Here is an 18,151-nt window from a genome sequence, read left to right on the forward strand (position 1 = left end):
TCATTATGAGGTATAATTTGTATTATATGCCACAATGGCCACATAACACCAATAATTTGCTCACTACACTGGCTACCCACAAAATTTAGAATCATTTTCCAAATTGGCATGCTAACATTCAAATCCCTACACGACCGAAGCCCCGGATACCTCATAGATCTGCTGCAACTGCGTCAAACCACCCACAACCTCAGATCAAAAGTATCCAATAACTTGGTCACCCCCAGAACCCAACTAAAAACCTTTGGAGCGAGAGCTTTCTGTCATGCTGCCCCTAGCCCCTGAAATGTCTTGTCAAACCTAATCAAGACAGCTCCAACCCTGGACACGTTTACATCAAAAGTGAAAGCTACTTGTCTAGTCTGGCATTTATGATCACATAACTTTTTTCTGCTGTACACATCACTATGTTCTGATCTGCGATAAGCTTATACACTTTGGGTTCTACATGAAAAAAGTGCTTTAGAAATGTTTCGTTGTTGATCCTCAGAGCCTCTCTCCTTCCTGACATCATTTGGCTGGGATTAGAACTTGGAACTTACCAACACTCTGTGCTTTGCACCTGTCTTTCTTAACAACAATCCACCTGTAGAAGCAAGACAAGACCAAACACAGAACATCTATATCGCGCTTTTTTCCTGACCGACTCAAAGCGCCAGAGCTGCAGCCACTAGAGTGCTCTCAGTAAGCAGTAGCATGTGTCGGCAACCATGTGGGGCGCGTGTATGGATGGAGGGCGGAGCCAGCAACGGACATGGACAAGTAATGTATAGTGCACCGGCGCGGGGTGGACACATTGAACATTAGGGCGGGGGGGGGGGGGACAGTGCCGGGTCGGCGACCTCAGCTGATTCCAAAGATATTTCAGCATGAAACTGACCGGGAAGGGCAGCAGATTCGATTAGAGAGAGATATGTCTATAGATGTATGGCTACCTTTAGTCTGGATATAAGCAGGGCTGGAGTCAGAGTCCAGGAGTCAGAGTAATTTTGGGTACCTGGAGTTGGAGGTTTCATAAACTGAAAAGTCGGATGATTTTTGTACCAAGTCCACAGCCCTGGTAAGTATTAGACTAAGGAGCAACTTTGGGTACCCGGAGTCGGAGTTGGAATTGGAGTCAATGGTTTCATAAATTGAGGAGTTGGATGATTTGAGGACTCCACAGCCCTGGATACAAGTGCAAAGTACCCCTATTATTTCTCCCGCCCAAAACAGGTAAGGGAAGGGCCTCTTGCTTTGAGTAGCAGTCACATTTACCTGCATACATATGAAATCGGCGCCGGTAGACTTGGGCGCAGGATACAGCGGTATATGGCTGATCCTGCTTCTGCACAAGTCCCGGCCGTGTTAATTACTATTCCCCCTCCAGGCCGCCATGGATAGTGGGGGAATGATATAATTCAGCTTCCAGCGATTGCTGGAGGCAGAATTATTGTGTTTTTTAAGCAACTTTGGCTCCGTCTTCTGACGGCGCCGGCGTTACTCACTGAGCGCCGCTATAGACGTAATTCCTATTACAGTCTATGGTGGCGCCGGCTGCGCCCAAATCTACGTGCGCTGAAAAGCACTGCTCCGCATTGACCTCCGTGCTCCAGTTTTTATACCAGCACTGAAGGCATCGCAGCTTTGGGCTACGCAGCGCGTCTTTAGAAATAAGAAGCCTGATGGGAAAAGGCAACAAAGATAATTAAACCAGGAGCCGCAAATTCAAACATCTGAGACTTTTCAGCAGCACATCTGGCGGCGTAATGGCTGAAATGTCCGCCGCTCTCCGCTTCGAGATCAGATTATCGGTAATTGCTGGCTACTTTTCACAAGAAACGAAATAAGATTACATCCGTAATGGGCAATGCCTGCTTTCTGTGTGACGGTGTTAGGAAAGCCATGCATAGCATCACACGTTCCCTGCCTTCTACGAATAGCCAGATCACACTGAAATTCTTTATTAATAATCAGTGACTTATTCCAGCAGATGCGCTGCAGAAGCGGCCAATCACTGCAGTGAAGCATGGGACAGAGATGTGGGCCCTTTTCCCCCCAAAACAATTTTATGCCTAATCTCAAGTTGTAATTTGATCTTCCCCCCGTGTCAGCTGACTGCCATGGCAGATAAGTTCATTTAAAAGCACAGGATGTTAGCAATAGGTCTGCTTCTGTGAAAGCAGGATGTAGAAACACTGCAAGGTTTATTGCAGGATTTGTATCAGCTGTAACAAAAATGTTTTTCTGTAAAGATCATTATGCTGTTGTGTATCTTTTAGAGCAGAGAGGAAGTTCTGAGTTCAAGCAGGGCTGAGGAGTCGGAGTCATCTTGGGTACCTGGAGTTGGAGGTTTCTTAAACTGAGGAGTCGGAGTCGGATGATTTTTGTACCGACTCCACAGCCCTGAGTTCAGGTCCACTTTAACATTGTCACTATCTCTGAATTTCAACGCTTTGCCTCTAAAGAAGCAGTTGTTCTAAAACCCGCGAAACGCAATTTGGTCCGTGTTTCCCTACATTGGCTATCATTCATAAAGCATTCCCGCATGCTGAAATGCTGAAAACAGCTGACTTTACCGAACACATAGCAAGATCTTCATTCATAAAGACTCTTTCCGCATGAAAAGTTGACCGAGCGGAGCGATAAATCACCGCCTCGTGCGGTAACTATCGTAACAAATGTAACAAAATGTTAATTCATAAAGATTTACGCAAGCAGTATGAGGTCGGGAAGTACCGCTCCCTTGGAGGTGGCGATAACCATGTTAAGTTAATGGAGACAGACCTCCCAGGCAGCTGCAGCAGAGCGGAACACGGAGAAATGTATCAACTCGGCAGCTTGCTGTGCTTCCGTAAGCCTACCGCCTGCCTACCGACAGCCTAGTTCGGGGAATCTATCGCAACTGACATTTTTATGAATGAGCAGCCAGAAGTCTAAAATACCGAAAGCTGTGTTTCCTGCATGGATTTACTTTACCGACCACACTTTTATGAATGATAGCCATTGTGTGACACATGGACTTTTAACATAAGAGAGATGTGAACTGGGACAGACAGCACACTTGCGGTGCGGTTCGGCGGGTGTTTGTAGGTCCATGGAAGGGGAAGTCTAGGGTGCCAGGATCTCTGTGCCTATAGGCTCTTGTGAAGTAAATCCGGGCCTGATTTCCCCCAAAAATCTTTCCAGGTAAAAACTAAACCTACATACTCAGCACCTGACAGGTCTAGCGACGTCCCCTGAAGACGGCCGTGCAGCGACACCTCTTCCTGCTCGGGACGTTACACGACAGGTGCGAATGGGAAGTCAAGCGATTGCGGTACTTTGAGTGTAGTCGCTGTGGATCTTAAACGTTGTGTAAGGCCGTTCGCATGATCTCGCACCTGTATCTACGACGCAAGATCACGTAACTGACCGCTCGTCGCACAGAAAAAAATCACAGTTGTGCCGTGGACACGGGCTTGAAGATTCCTCAGCAGACAGTCCTCCTGTACTTCTCGACGCTTCTTCAGTGAGCAGAAATGTGACCTGGCAGCATGAGTCACTAGAATCAAGACCCTCAGATAGGATAGACTACACAGAGGGAAGGTGTGTGACTCTTTTGCTGCTGGATTACAAATCTTAACACATGTATACTTAACTTTCTATACCCAAGTACTGTTTACTGAGAAGCCTTTGCCCATATTTACACACTAAACTCTCACAGTAACCGCTCACCTTTTCCTTTAGCCGTCTCCGCAGCCGGTCTTTGGAGGATTGGAGTAGAGTCACTTTAGGTCGGTCACGTTCTCTGCTCTGTACACGGTTGCGGTCTCTGCTCTGAACACGGTTTCGGTCTCGGCTCTGAACACGGTTTCGGTCTCGGCTCTTAATACTGTCTCTTCGTCTGGCCTCGGACGACTCTGTCCCGCTCGGCTGCTGCGATTGTCTCTCTGCTGCATTTTCTGTGGCGCATTGAGCTTCTGGCGGGATGTGGACTGTGCAAACGGTGGTGTCCTCTATTTTCAGGCTCTCTGTCTCTTTGGCATGTCTCTGGGGGTCTTTGTTGTTTGGCGGGTGCTTCTGGTTGTGATGCCATCGGCGGTTTTGGCTGTAGCCGTGGTGACCCTGCTTGCCTGAGGAGTGCGGTGCTTGGCTTCCCGAGAAGGACTTCTGGTGCTCCCTGCTGTTGTGTTTGGCGGTAACTGGCTGCTGCTGCTGCTCGTTGTCTTGCGGTTGCTGCGGCTTGTTCCCGCCTTGCGACCTCTGTTGCTTCCTGAAAGGCAGAATGTTTACACTTAAGAGACCAATTTACTAAAATACAAAAATTAAACAGCTATGGTACCATTTTTCTTTTATATGCACTACACTAGTTCTCATTTTATACATGTTAAAGTTAGTCGAATTTGCTCCATAAATTAAGTAAGTTAAAGAACAAGTGACGCCCATGCTAACCTAGAAACAAAAAAACACATATATAAGTAGATAAATACCAGTTCTTCTTACATAGCAGATGTATTGTACTGTCCACATTATGATTCCTGTGAATATTATAAAGGAAAAACAGAGAATCCATTTCTAGACAGTTTCCATCTTGGTTAACTTTGACCTCCTGACATTTCCTCCAGGGGTCTAGTCCTGGAAAAAGAAGCGAGTGGACTTCACCCTAAAAATCTCTGTGCCACGCATAGCGCCACAAAATGGGCGTGTTAAGCATAGCGTGGGCGTGGTCATGGGTGGGGCCAAATATACATGGCCTTAGCAGTGGTATAAAAGGTCTGCCAGGGGAAGTTTGAGCTCTGTCGTAGTGTATCCCCAAAAGGTAGATGTAATCTGACATCATTTCACCAAAAAATACACATAATCTGGCAGAGGTTCCTCCAAAATACAGATAATATGGCAGTGGTTCCCCCAAAATAGACAATCTGGCAGCAGCAGTTCCGCTAACATACACATAATCTGGAAGCAGTTCCTCAAAATACGCGAAACCTGGCAGTGGATCACCCAAAATACATGTAATCTGGCAGCAGTGGTCCCCCAACATACACAATCTGGCAGCGGTTCCCCAAAATACACGTAATCTGGCATCAGCGGTTCCCCAAAAATACAGATCTGACAGCAGTTCTCCTAAAATAGGCACCCCCAGTATAGCTAGCCAGGTCTACAGGTGTCCCCAGTATAAGTAGCCATGCGTATAGTTGTCCCCAGAATAGGTGGCCAGATGTAGAGATGTCACCAGAGTAGGTGGCCAGATGTATAGATATTCCCAGTATAGGTGGCCAGGTCTATAGGTGTCCCCAGTATAGCCAGGTGTCCCCAGTATATGTAACCAGGAGTTCAGGTGTCCGCAGTATAGCCAGGTGTATAGGTGTTCGCAGTATATGTAGCGAGGTGTATAGGTGTCCCCAGTATATGTAGCCAGGTGTATAGGTGTCCCCAGTATATGTAGCCAGGTGTATAGGTGTCCCCAGTATATGTAGCCAGGTGTATAGGTGTCCCCAGTATATGTAGCCAGGTGTATAGGTGTCCCCAGTATATGTAGCCAGGTGTATAGGTGTCCCCAGTATATGTAGCCAGGTGTATAGGTGCCCTCAGTATAGCCAGGTGTATAGGTGTCCCCAGTATAGCCAGGTGTATAGGTGTCCGCAGTATATATATATATAGCGAGGTGTATAGGCGTTCCCAGTATACGTAGCCAGGTGTATAGGTGCCCCCAGTATAGCCAGGTGTATAGGTGTCCCCAGTATATGTAGCCAGGTGTATAGGTGTCCCCAGTATATGTAGCCAGGTGTATAGGTGTCCCCAGTATATGTAGCCAGGTGTATAGGTGCCCCCAGTATAGCCAGGTGTATAGGTGTCCCCAGTATATGTAGCCAGGTGTATTGGTGTCCCAAGTATATGTAGCCAGGTGTATAGGTGTCCCCCAGTATAGCCAGTCTATAGGCTTCCCCAGAATCGGTAGCCAGGTGTCCCCCCAGCTGGAGGGAAGCATTGTGCAGAGCAGTGGGGAAGGGCGGACGTCTCCCCCCCCCCCTTCCCTCACCTTGGGGCTCCTCTTCCTGGCTCTCCCCTCCAGAACATTTGCTGCGGTGGCTGGCAGCGGGCATCAGTGGGCGGGACTTACCTCCTCCTCGTTCCGGCGAGTTGAAGCTGTGCGTGCCGCTAGTCTGGTCTAGTGAAGACCAGAGCAGCGGCACGCACAGCTTCAACTCGCCGGAACAGGAGGAAGAAAGTCCCGCCCACTGATGCCCGCTGCCAGCCACCGCAGCAAATGTTCTGGAGGGGAGAGCCAGGAAGAGGAGCCCCAAGGTGAAGGAAGGGGGGGAGAGACGTCCGCCCTTATCCACTGCTCTGCACAATGCTCCTCTCCACTGCGCTGCTCCCCTCCACATATGCTAGGGTGGACGACGTCCACTCTCCAAAAAAAGTAAGTGGACGTCGTCCACCCGCGTTCACGCAGGACTCGACCCCAGATTTCCTCCCTTACTCTTTTTTTTTTTCCCCTCTTGCTAATTTTTTATTCGTTACCTGCCCTCCTCCCAGAGTCTTCAGACACTCCCACTGAGGTCTATACTAGGAAGTATGCTGTCTTATGTCATTAGAAGAAGGGGGTAATAAAGGGAAGAAGAGGAATATATTTTAGATAAAAGACTTCCCCAGAATGCAACTGTTTGCCAATGGCAATTAAAGGGCCACTGCTCCTAAGGTATGTGATAACTCCAAACCATAACAGCAGAAAAAGTTTTGAAAGCTTTGAATGCAGAATTAGCATCTTTATCACTTAATACACTTAGACCAGTTGCTGTTGAAATTTGATTTTTATGGTGACACTACCGCTTTAAGATAACCTAATGGTGGCTGAGTGCTTAGGACTATGGTTCCAGGACACTTTATGCAGAGAGTTTCTAAGTCCTCCACATGTTTGAAAGGGTTTTGTCTCCTCCAACATCTCAAAAATATATTGGTAAACTAATTCATTTACCGCCAAATTGGCTGATTGTAGAGACAAATTAGACTAGGACTATTGTGAGCTCCTTCTCCATTGAGGACAAAAAATTCTTCAAAAAATGGCTGCCAGTTAATGAGAGAATTGATTTCAACCTCTAATGCTAGGTACACACCATACAATTTTCTGGCAGATTTACCTGCCAAATCTATTATTTCTAACATGACCGAACTGAATTTCGATCGATTTTTCAAACAAAAAAATCGAAATTCAGATTAGTCATGTTGGAAATAATCGATCTGGCATGTACATCTGGCAGAAAATTGTATGGTGTATACCTAGCATTAACCTTAACCTACAAAGTTCTCCACAATCTCTCTCCCTGATGCATCTCCTCACTAGTTTCCAGACACCAACCCAACCGCAATCTCAGATCTGCTCATGATCTTCCTGTCCTCCTCTACAATCATCTCCTCGCATTCACATATACAAGATTTCTCAAGCGTTTCCCCCCTCCTCTGGAATCCCCTTTCCCATCTGCCACTCTCCAACCTTTGACAGCTTTCACGCTTCCTCAAAACTCACTTTTTCCTCCAAGCATACGATCTAACTTAGGCCATTCATCCTTTGACTGCTGGCCGAGTTGTACTCCTCACTAGATAACCTAAAAACACACTCTAGGCATGATTATTGTATACTACCACACCTGTTGTCCCCCTTCCTTTAGATTGTAAGCTTGCAAGGGCAGGGTTCTCTCACCCTTTTGTGTCTTGGAGTTTGTTACACATTTTATTTATCATGGTACTTTTGTCACTGTAACAACCAATTCTGTATTTTGTATATTGATGTATACCATTGTCTGCAACATTATGTACCTAATGTTTGTTTCTTACTTTGTACAGCGCCACTGAATATGTTGGTGCTTTATAATGTATAAATACATCAGAGGGCAATATAAAAGCTTGGCGGATGAGCTTTTTGTCACTAGGCCTTCCTCTGGATCAACAGGGATATGTGAGGGAGCAGGCTGGTGTTGTACTTTGTACTGGTTGAACTCGATGGACGTATGTCTTTTTTCAACCCAAATAACTATGTAACTATATATACGGTAAATCAATAATGAGCAAAAAAAAAAAAGTCGCCGAAAATGCTAACGGCAAGGGGGCAAAACTTGTAAAAAGCACTGATGACCATTCTCCATGTGCTGCAGATAAACTGCAGGAGCGGATATCTGACAATATGAGAAGGTATGGAGAGAGGTCTTTAGATATCGCAATCTATCTTCCAGGTCATTGGTGGACACTACCCAGTCTGAGGATGGTCAGTATGGAAATCTCAATGTAATGGTCACACTTCCAAGCGTTCGTTTTCCAATGAGGAAAAGAAAAACACAATAGATCTTTTTTTCCCTAAAAAACAATTTGTGAATGTGAATGGATCGCAAAGCATCGCACCACAATCATTACTCAGATTCTGCCGCCCTTTTGTCCACCTGACAGTCCACAAACTGGAGGGATGAATCTGATTGGCTGCCGCAGCATAGACGGAAGTTTGACAAATGAGGTCAGAGCACGCCAGGAGGACCCAGACTGTGGCTATCATTCTGAACAAACGGATTAGGCCAGCCTCATGCATCCCAAATTAAAGTTGTTTCACTCGGAGTTTAGTGTGAAATCCAGGGCGGGGCAGCTGGAGACCAGCTGAGGAGACAACCTATTGCCTCAGCAGTAAAGGCTGGTGTGAGCTTTGTTGTGTGGACTGTGATTGAGAACACCTTGGCCTGTCCGTCCCTTAGAGGAAGTCATCTCCCCTGGTGTAATAACTGTCGGGATGATGATAGCCAGGAGCAGGTCAGGAGCTCCTCAGTACTGAGGACCAGCTGAGGAGACAACCTATTGCCTCAGCAGTAAAGGCTGGTGTGAGCTTTGTTGTGGATTGTGAATGACAACACCTTGGTCTGTCTCCATGGTTGCCAGTCCCCGAGAGGAAGTCCTCTCCCCTGGTGTGGTAACTCATGAGGTGATGATAGCCAGGAGGCAGGTCAGGAGCACCTCAGCACTTCCCCAGAGCCTCAGACAGTGCATTGCCTACACAGCCATGTCTGTTAGGATCATTAGAAGGACTCATATTTAACTTATAACTCAGGTTATATCTGAGAGCTATTTAAACAGCGACTCCAGACAGCTGATTCAATCACTCTGGCAGCTGCAGGTACTGTCCAAGAAACAGTTATTGCTCAGGTTAAGCCGCTGTGGAGGAGATAGATCGGGGCGCCTGCCAATCAAAGAAAGCGGATTTACCTGACTGACAGATGGGGCCAGGGTGAACCTGAGGGGAGATGGCGTTTCCTCCTGGATAGAAAGCTAGTTGCCTACTAGTGACATCACTACTTGTAATCTTCCAGATCTGTGTCCTAGTACTGCCATGCCCCCTCCTTCCAGCCTGCACCTATCAGTGTCCCTGTGCTGCCATGCCTCCTCCTTCCAGCCTGCGCCTATCAGTGCCCTGTGCTGCCATGCCTCCTCCTCCCAGCCTGCACCTATCAGTATCTCTGTGCTGCCATGCCTCCTCCTCCCAGCCTGCACCTATCAGTGTCCTGTGCTGCCATGCCTCCTCTTCCCAGCCTGCGCCTATCAGTGTGCCTGTGCTGCCATGCCACCTCCTCCCAGCCTGCACCTATCACTGTCCTGTGCTGCCATGCCTCCTCCACCCAGCCTGCACCTATCAGTGTCCTGTACTGCCATGCCTCCTCCTTCCAGCCTGCACATATCAGTGTTCCTGTCCTGCCATGCCTCCTCCTTCCAGCTTGCGCCTATCAGTGTGCCTGCGTTGCCATGCCTCCTCCTTCCAACTTACACCTATCAGTGTCCCTGTGCTGCCATGCCCCCTCCTCCCAGAATGCAACTATTTGTGTCCGTGCTTCCATGTCTCCTCCCTCCAGCCTGTACCTACCAGTGTCCCTGTGCTGCCATGCCTCCTCCTCCCTCCAGCCTGCGCCTATCAGTGCCCTGTGCTGCCATGCCTCCTCCTCCCAGCCTGCACCTACCAGTGTCCCTGTGCTGCCATGCGTCATCCTCCCAGCCTGTACCTACCAGTGTCCCTGTGCTGCCATGCCTCCTCCTCCCTCCAGCCTGCGCCTATCAGTGCCCTGTGCTGCCATGCCTCCTCCTTCCAGCCTGTACCTATCAGTGCCCCTGTGCTGCCATGCCTCCTCCTCCCAGAATGCACCTATCAGTGTCCGTGCTTCCATGTCTCCTCCCTCCAGCCTGCACCTACCAGTGTCCCTGTGCTGCCATGCCTCCTCCTCCCTCCAGCCTGCGCCTATCAGTGCCCTGTGCTGCCATGCCTCCTCCTCCCAGCCTGCACCTACCAGTGTCCCTGTGCTGCCATCCGTCATCCTCCCAGCATGCATCTATCAGTGTCCCTGTGCTGCCAGGCCCCTCCTTCCAGCCTGCACCCATCAGTGTCCCTGTGCTGCCATGCCTCCTCCTCCCTCCAGCCTGCACCTACCAGTGTCCATGTGCTGCCATGCCTCCTCCCTTCACCTATCAGTGTCCTGTGCTGCCATGCCTCCTCCTCCCAGCCTGCACCTATCAGTGTCCCTGTGCTGCCATGCCTCCTCCTTCCATCCTGCACCTATCAGTGTCGTTGTACTGCCATGCCTCCTCCCTCCAGCCTGCACCTATCAGTGTCCTGTGCTGCCATGCCTCCTCCTCCCAGCCTGCACCTATCAGTGTCCCTGTGCTGCCATGCCTCCTCCTTCCATCCTGCACCTATCAGTGTCGTTGTACTGCCATGCCTCCTCCCTCCAGCCTGCACCTATCAGTGTCCTGTGCTGCCATGCCTTCTCCCTTCTTCCTGCACCTATTAGTGTCCCTGCACTGCCATGCCTCCACTGACTGCATGCTTGTTGCAGGTGTGTGACCCCAAACACTTAAACTCAAAAGCTCAGCAACAGCCAGGCAACTGGCGTTGTTTAAGGGATTAAAATGGCAGCCCACGTGTTCCTCTCACTTCAGGTTGCCTATAATGCCGAGGTTCCAGCATATAAAAACACTGATATGCCCTCTAATCTACTGCATTCATGAATCCACTAAAGAATGCATGAATAACAAATGTATATAAATATAAAGGCGGATAAGCGTGGGATTTGGCGCAGCAGAGACACCCCGCTCGCCGCTGCACACACGTCTAGGCACGGGAGGATTTTTTTAGAGCTGAATTATGTCATCGGAGAATTGAAGGCCAGTGTATGGCAGAGAAAAGCACTCATCTCGAGGATTAGCATACTATGGGGAGATGCGCTAAATCCCCTCCGCCCCGTACGCAGTCTCCCGCGGGACGCAAGACAAACAAATGAGCGGCGGCCGGAATCTCACGTCTACTCGCACCAATCCTCCCGGGAGTCTGAGCTGCAGCTCTCTGTCTGGGGATTCTATATATACAACCCTGCCGGATAATCCAGACGCTCATCAGACACAATGGTGGCCACTTCTTGTCACGTAGGGCAGATTAGGGCCCGGGGTTATTGATTTATTCTCGGTATTTTGGGCATTGCACTGGCATCACACAGGGCTTTACAGAACATACACCATGCGAATCAGTCACAGCTAACGCAGGAACTGCTGTAAGGGCTCTTTTCCACTATGGAATGCGATCGAGATTGCGATCGCGATTCTGATCGCAATCGCGTTTCAATTTCCACCATGCGATTGCGATTGAGCTACTATACTCAAAGTCCAGCTCAATGGCATACAAAACGTGGCAGGACGACGATTGCGCTTTGACCAAAATCGCATCGCAATCGGATTGCACTAATGGAAATTGCTGCTGCAGTTTCCATTAGTTTAATGTACCTTGCGATTTGCGATCAGAAGCAAATCGCAAATCGCTGGCTAGTGGAAAAAGTCCCTAAAGGTGCCCAATTAAAGGACACCTGAAGTGAGAGTGATATGGAGGCTGCCATATTTGCTTTCAAACAATGCCAGTTGCCTGGCTGTCCTGCTAATTTCTTTGGCTGCAGTAGTATCTGAATCACAACAGAAACAAGCATGTGGCTAATATAGTCAGACTTCAGTCAGAAACACTTGATCTTCATGCTTGTTCAGGATCTATGGCTAAAAGTATTAGAGGCAGAGGGTCAGCAGGACTGCCAGGCAATGTGCGTTATTTTAATTGAAATAAACATGTCAGCCTCCATATACTTCTCACTTAAGATTTCCTTTAACGATATACTCGACCTTCCAATCCAATAATAGCGATCTGACTGGTTGAAATTAGTGAATGTTGATGGTGCTGATCGACATCTGTGGATTAATTCCATCTGAAATGATTGGATCGATTATATTTTTGAATATCATGTATGGAGGCTACCAATAATTTAACACAGATTTACTATGATCACAATTATTAAATCAGAAGCTCGATCGTTTTATAAAATCGGATTGTTAAAGGAAAACTAAAGTAAGAGAGATATGGAGGTTGCCATATTTATTTAAAGTGGACCCAAATTAAAAATACAAGATTTCAAAAATAAAATCTATTTTCTAAATTATAATAATAAATAGCAGCCTTTTTTCAGCTGCATGATGACAAATATAAAATATTTTACATTTATTGGAGAAACCCCTCCCTTCCTTTCATATTGCCGGGACAGAATCCGGCAGACTGGTGGAGTAGGTGGTGTCCGGCAATGGAGGAGTTGCTAATGGCTGCCCCCAGTATAACCCTAGCTATGAAAAGAGAAGGGTGAAAAGCATGCACTGAAATGCTCATAGGCTTGGAGTGTTTATTTATCTTTGTATGTGTCAGAGTGCTGCAACTAAACATTTTGAATTAAAAAAATGTTTGGCTTGGGTCCGCTTTAATCTATAATCTAGTTAATGTTAGATTATGTGTAAGAAGACACACTGCAGATTTATTTCAGGATTTGTATCAGCTGTAAGAAATAAATGTTTTTCTTTAAAGGTTATTATGCTGCTGCTTATCTTTTAGAGTAGAGTGGAAATTCTGAGTTCAGGGAACTGAGCATCTGTAACGGAAAACATTTAAAATGTGCCTCCCCATAAGGGAGGTTCATAATATAGTGTGCATGGGGCGGAAGGATGGGGGGGGGGGGATGGTGGTTAGATGCTGCTTCTCTGCCCCGTCCCTCCCCATCTACATGGTAGCTACCATCTTCCCCAGGAGGAAAAAATAATTGTGTTCTCCCTGCACGCTTTGTGATTTGAAGGGCCCCGAAAGCTACGATATCATTTTCGTAACAGAAAACAAACTTTAAAGAAAACTTTTTTAACCAAAGCCTACTGCAAAAATCACTGAAACAACAACAACTAGACGAGAGTGAGAAACACAGGCCTGAGAGCTCTCGTACGAGCTGCGACCTTGCAAACACACAGCGTTCTGATACGGGCGAACAAAAGCTGTCCTCAGCGCTTCCTCCACACACAAACAATCCTCTGCAGCTCACAAAAGACGAAAACAACTCTACACACAATGCAACACTTGACTTCTGCATCGTGCGCAATTCACAATCTATAAAGAGTGTTATTTCAGTTTAGCAGAGTGGTGGCTACGTCCAAATCCTCGCCTCGTGAAAGGCACGCTGTGTCCTTGCTGTAGCGAATCGCAATCATTGGGGAGTACTGACACCTACGCAGCACAGCGCTTATTTTTTTTATCCAACACTTCTTTTCTGAAATTGACGTAAACAAACGTTATGTATTCATTTTACTGTCAAAACCATAGAAAAGTTATCCTGGTTAGTTTAAGGTTTCTTATTCAATAACTTCTAGAGGGAAAAAAAGGGTATGAACTGTTTAGATGGTGTGGAAGGTGGGGCCGGATCTTCAGCTTGGAAATATAGGCATGTGCTTAGGGCAAAGTGGGCATCTAGGGAACCTGTTTGTTACTTCCTTTGAGTCCCTGACCTTGGCTCCCCTTAAAGGACAACTGAAGTGAGAACAGAGGCTGCCATATTTATTTCCTTTTAAATAATACCAGTTGCCTGGCAGCCCTGCTTATCTATGTGGCTGCAGTAGTGTCTGAATCACACCAAAAACAATCATGCAGCTAATCTCGTCAGATCTGACAATAATGTCAGAAACACCTGATCTTCTGCATGCTTGTTCAGGGGCTATGGCTAATAGTATTAGAGGCAGAGGATCAGCAGGACAGCCAGGCAACTGGTACTGGTTAAAATGAAATGAATATGGCAGCCTCCATATCCCTCTCACTCCAGTAGAGGAACTTTAACCAAGGATTGAACTTCATCCCAATCAGTAGCCGATACCCCCTTTCCGAGGAGAAATGTTTACCTTTTCTCAAATAGATCATCAGGGGGTCCGTATGGCTGTTATTGTGGTGAAATCCCTCCCACAGTGTAATGTCACAACCAAGGCTCTGACAGTTTGCTGTCTGGGAACCTCGTTGCATTCTGGGACATAACGGCTTTTTCCAACTGCCCAGCAAGCAATATCTCCCTCTGTGCATAGAACTCTCAGTAATGAACATTCCGTACAGATCACCTAGTAGGACTAAAGAGGTCACCACCAGTGATAAACATTAGGATGTAAATCGAGGAGAGGAGAGATTTTACAATGGGCAAACACTGACTAATATTTAAATTAATATTGTAAAAAAAAACAAAAAACCTTTTTTTATTCATTATGTTAAGAAAATTTCCAGTCGGTAAGCATGGGGAGAGGGAGTCTTATGCTACGTACACACTTGCGACAACGATCGTTCGTTGTAAATGACGAACAAACTTTTAATTGATGAAAGAACGACCTGAGTAAAGTTACATAGTTACATAGTTATTTTGGTTGAAAAAAGACATACGTCCATCGAGTTCAACCAGTATAAAGTACAACACCAGCCTGCTCCCTCACATATCCCTGTTGATCCAGAGGAAGGCGAAAAAACCCTTACAAGGCATGGTCCAATTAGCCCCTAAAGGGAAAAATTCCTTCCCGACTCCAGATGGCAATCAGATAAAATCCCTGGATCAACATCATTAGGCATTACCTAGTAATTGTAGCCATGGATGTCTTTCAACGCAAGGAAAGCATCTAAGCCCCCTTTAAATGCAGGTATAGAGTTTGCCATAACGACTTCCTGTGGCAATGCATTCCACATCTTAATCACTCTTACTGTAAAGAACCCTTTCCTAAATAAATGGTTAAAACGTTTTTCCTCCATGCGCAGATCATGTCCTCTAGTCCTTTGAGAAGGCCTAGGGACAAAAAGCTCATCCGCCAAGGTATTATATTGCCCTCTGATGCATTTATACATGTTAATTAGATCCCCTCTAAGGCGTCTTTTCTCTAGACTAAATAAACCCAGTTTATCTAACCTTTCTCGATAAGTGAGACCTTCCATCCCACGCATCAATTTTGTTGCTCGTCTCTGCACCTGCTCTAAAACTGCAATATCTTTTTTGTAATGTGGTGCCCAGAACTGAATTCCATATTCCAGATGTGGCCTTACTAGAGAGTTAAACAGGGGCAATATTATGCTAGCATCTCGAGTTTTTATTTCCCTTTTAATGCATCCCAAAATTTTGTTAGCTTTAGCTGCAGCTGCTTGGCATTGAGTACGATTATTTAACTTGTTGTCAATGAGTACTCCTAAGTCCTTCTCCAAGTTTGATGTCCCCAACTGTATCCCATTTATTTTGTATGGTGCTAGACCATTAGTACGTCCAAAATGCATGACCTTACATTTGTCAACATTGAATTTCATCTGCCATGTATGTGCCCATATAGCCATCCTATCCAGATCCTGTTGCAATATGACACTATCTTCCTGAGAGTTGATGATTCTGCACAATTTTGTATCATCTGCAAAAATAGCAACATTGCTCACTACTGCATCTACTAGGTCATTAATAAATAAATTGAAGAGCACTGGACCCAGAACAGACCCCTGTGGGACCCCACTGCTAACAGTCTCCCATTTTGAGTACGATCCATTGACCACAACTCTTTGTTTTCTGTCCATTAGCCAGTTCCCTATCCATGAACACAGACTCTTCCCCAGTCCTTGCATCCTCAACTTTTGCACCAGACTTTTGTGGGGAACAGTGTCGAAGGCCTTTGCAAAGTCCAAGTATATCACATCTACAGCATTCCCAATATCCATATTAGCATTCACTACCTCATAAAAGCTGAGCATGTTAGTCAAACAGGACCTGTCTTTAGTAAACCCATGTTGATGCTGAGAAATAAGATTATTTTCTACTATGAAGTCATGTATAGTATCTCTTAGTAACCCCTCAAATAGTTTGCATACAACTGATGTTAAACTTACAGGTCTATAATTTCCTGGATCAGATTTTTTGCCCTTCTTAAATAATGGGAAAACGTGGGCTGTACGCCAATCCACTGGGACTCTGCCAGTTGCAAAAGAGTCACAAAAGATAAGATAAAGGGGTTTATCTATAACTGAACTTAATTCCCTTAGGACCCGAGGATGCATGCCATCCGGGCCAGGTGCCTTGTCTATTTTTAATTTATTTAGTCTTGCCTTCACTTCTTCCTGCGTTAAGTATTTAATATTACAGTTAGAAGATTGAGACTCTTCTGCCTCTGTAGTTTGCAACAGTGCTGTTTCTTTTGTGAAGACAGAAGCAAAGAAAGCATTTAATAACTCTGCCTTACCTTGGTCGTCCACCATTGAGTTCCCATCCTCATCCTTTAGGAGTCCTATACAGTCAACCTTTCTTTTTTTAGAGTTAATGTACTTGTAAAACTTTTTTGGGTTAGATTTGATATCCTTAGCGATTTGTTTTTCAGCTTCAATCTTTGCCTGCCTAATTTCTTTTTTACAATTTTTATTGCACTCCTTATAATTGCTTAGTGCAGTCTCGGTCCCCTTCTGTTTTAAGACCTTATAGGCATTCTTTTTCCTCTTCATTTTAGCTTTAACCTTTCTATTCATCCATAGAGGCCTTTTTTTATTCCTAGACATTTTGTTTCCATATGGGATATACATACTACAGTATTGATTGAGTATAAGTTTAAAAGCTTGCCATTTCCCTTCAGTGTCTTCCCCTTGTAGTACATTACAAGTTAGTTTTAAAATGTGTGTAACGATCTGATCGTTAGAACGAACGTTACATCACGTAAAGCAACTATTGCGCTTGCGCATAAAAATGAGAAGTTTCATGGAGAAATAGCGAAATGCGCATGTCAAGCCTAGTACGAACGACCGTTTCCAACGATGTACTACTTTTGCAAACGATCGTCGTTGGTAAAAATCCGCCAAGCTAGATCGTTAGTTTTTAACGATCTAGCTCGTCCGTGGTTAGACTTAATGATCATTGGTTGCTTTTTTTTAAACGATCGACGTTTGAAACGATCGGGGAACGATCGTTTCAAACGACTATAGTCGCATGTGTGTACGCACCTTTAGGTCCCATTTCCCTTCTTAAAGGGATAGAACACTTATATTTCAAAGTATTTAAAATGATTTAACCACCCTGGCGTTCTGATTAAATCGCCAGGGTGGCTGCGGGAGGGTTTTTTTTAAATAAAAAAAAAACTATTTCATGCAGCCAACTGAAAGTTGGCTGCATGAAAGCCCACTAGAGGGCGCTCCGGAGGCGATCTTCTGATCGCCTCCGGGGCCCAGAATAAACAAGGAAGGCCGCAATGAGCGGCCTTCCTTGTTTTGCTTATATCGTCGCCATAGCGACGAGCGGAGTGACGTCATCGACGTCAGCCGCCTCCGATCCAGCCCTTAGCGCTGGCCGGAACTTTTTGTTCCGGCTACGCTGGGCTCAGGCGGCTGGGGGGACCCTCTTTCGCCGCTGCTCGCGGCGGATCGCCGCAGAGCGGCGGCGATCAGGCAGCACACGCGGCTGGCAAAGTGCCGGCTGCGTGTGCTGCTTTTTATTTGCTGAAAATCGGCCCAGCAGGGCCTGAGCGGCGACCTCCGGCGGTACTGGACGAGCTGAGCTCGTCCAGACCGCTCAGGTGGTTAATATGAGGCTCTGGCAAATAAGGCAATACATGTGCTCAGCAATAGGTGTTCTTCTGACTTTAGACAAATTGGTCGCAAGTTTCACGCAGTTGCAGTTGGGCCAATCAAACACAACTACTGTCAGTTTTTGATTGTCCCAGTTTCAGGCAGCATGGAATTTGCAACAAAGCTGGAAAATTAGCACCTCAATAAAGAAGAAGGTAATTTAGTAACTAGGGATAAGGTAGCCATACAACTAGCGATGATGGGCAGATTCCACCAGGA

General features: G+C 46.2%; 1 protein-coding gene across 1 annotated transcript in view; it reads right to left on the reverse strand.

The window, feature by feature from the left end:
* The window catches only part of CTIF (cap binding complex dependent translation initiation factor), a 258,156-nt gene that overhangs the window by 78,680 nt on the left and 161,325 nt on the right, over positions 1–18,151 (reverse strand). Inside the window, exon 9 of the mRNA XM_068271884.1 lies at positions 3,697–4,234. Within this exon, the coding sequence (XP_068127985.1) occupies positions 3,697–4,234 (538 nt within the window). The remainder of the gene's footprint in view (positions 1–3,696; positions 4,235–18,151) is intronic.

This window comes from Hyperolius riggenbachi, chromosome 1 (assembly GCF_040937935.1).
Source record: "Hyperolius riggenbachi isolate aHypRig1 chromosome 1, aHypRig1.pri, whole genome shotgun sequence".
Classification (NCBI taxonomy): Eukaryota; Metazoa; Chordata; class Amphibia; order Anura; family Hyperoliidae; genus Hyperolius; species Hyperolius riggenbachi.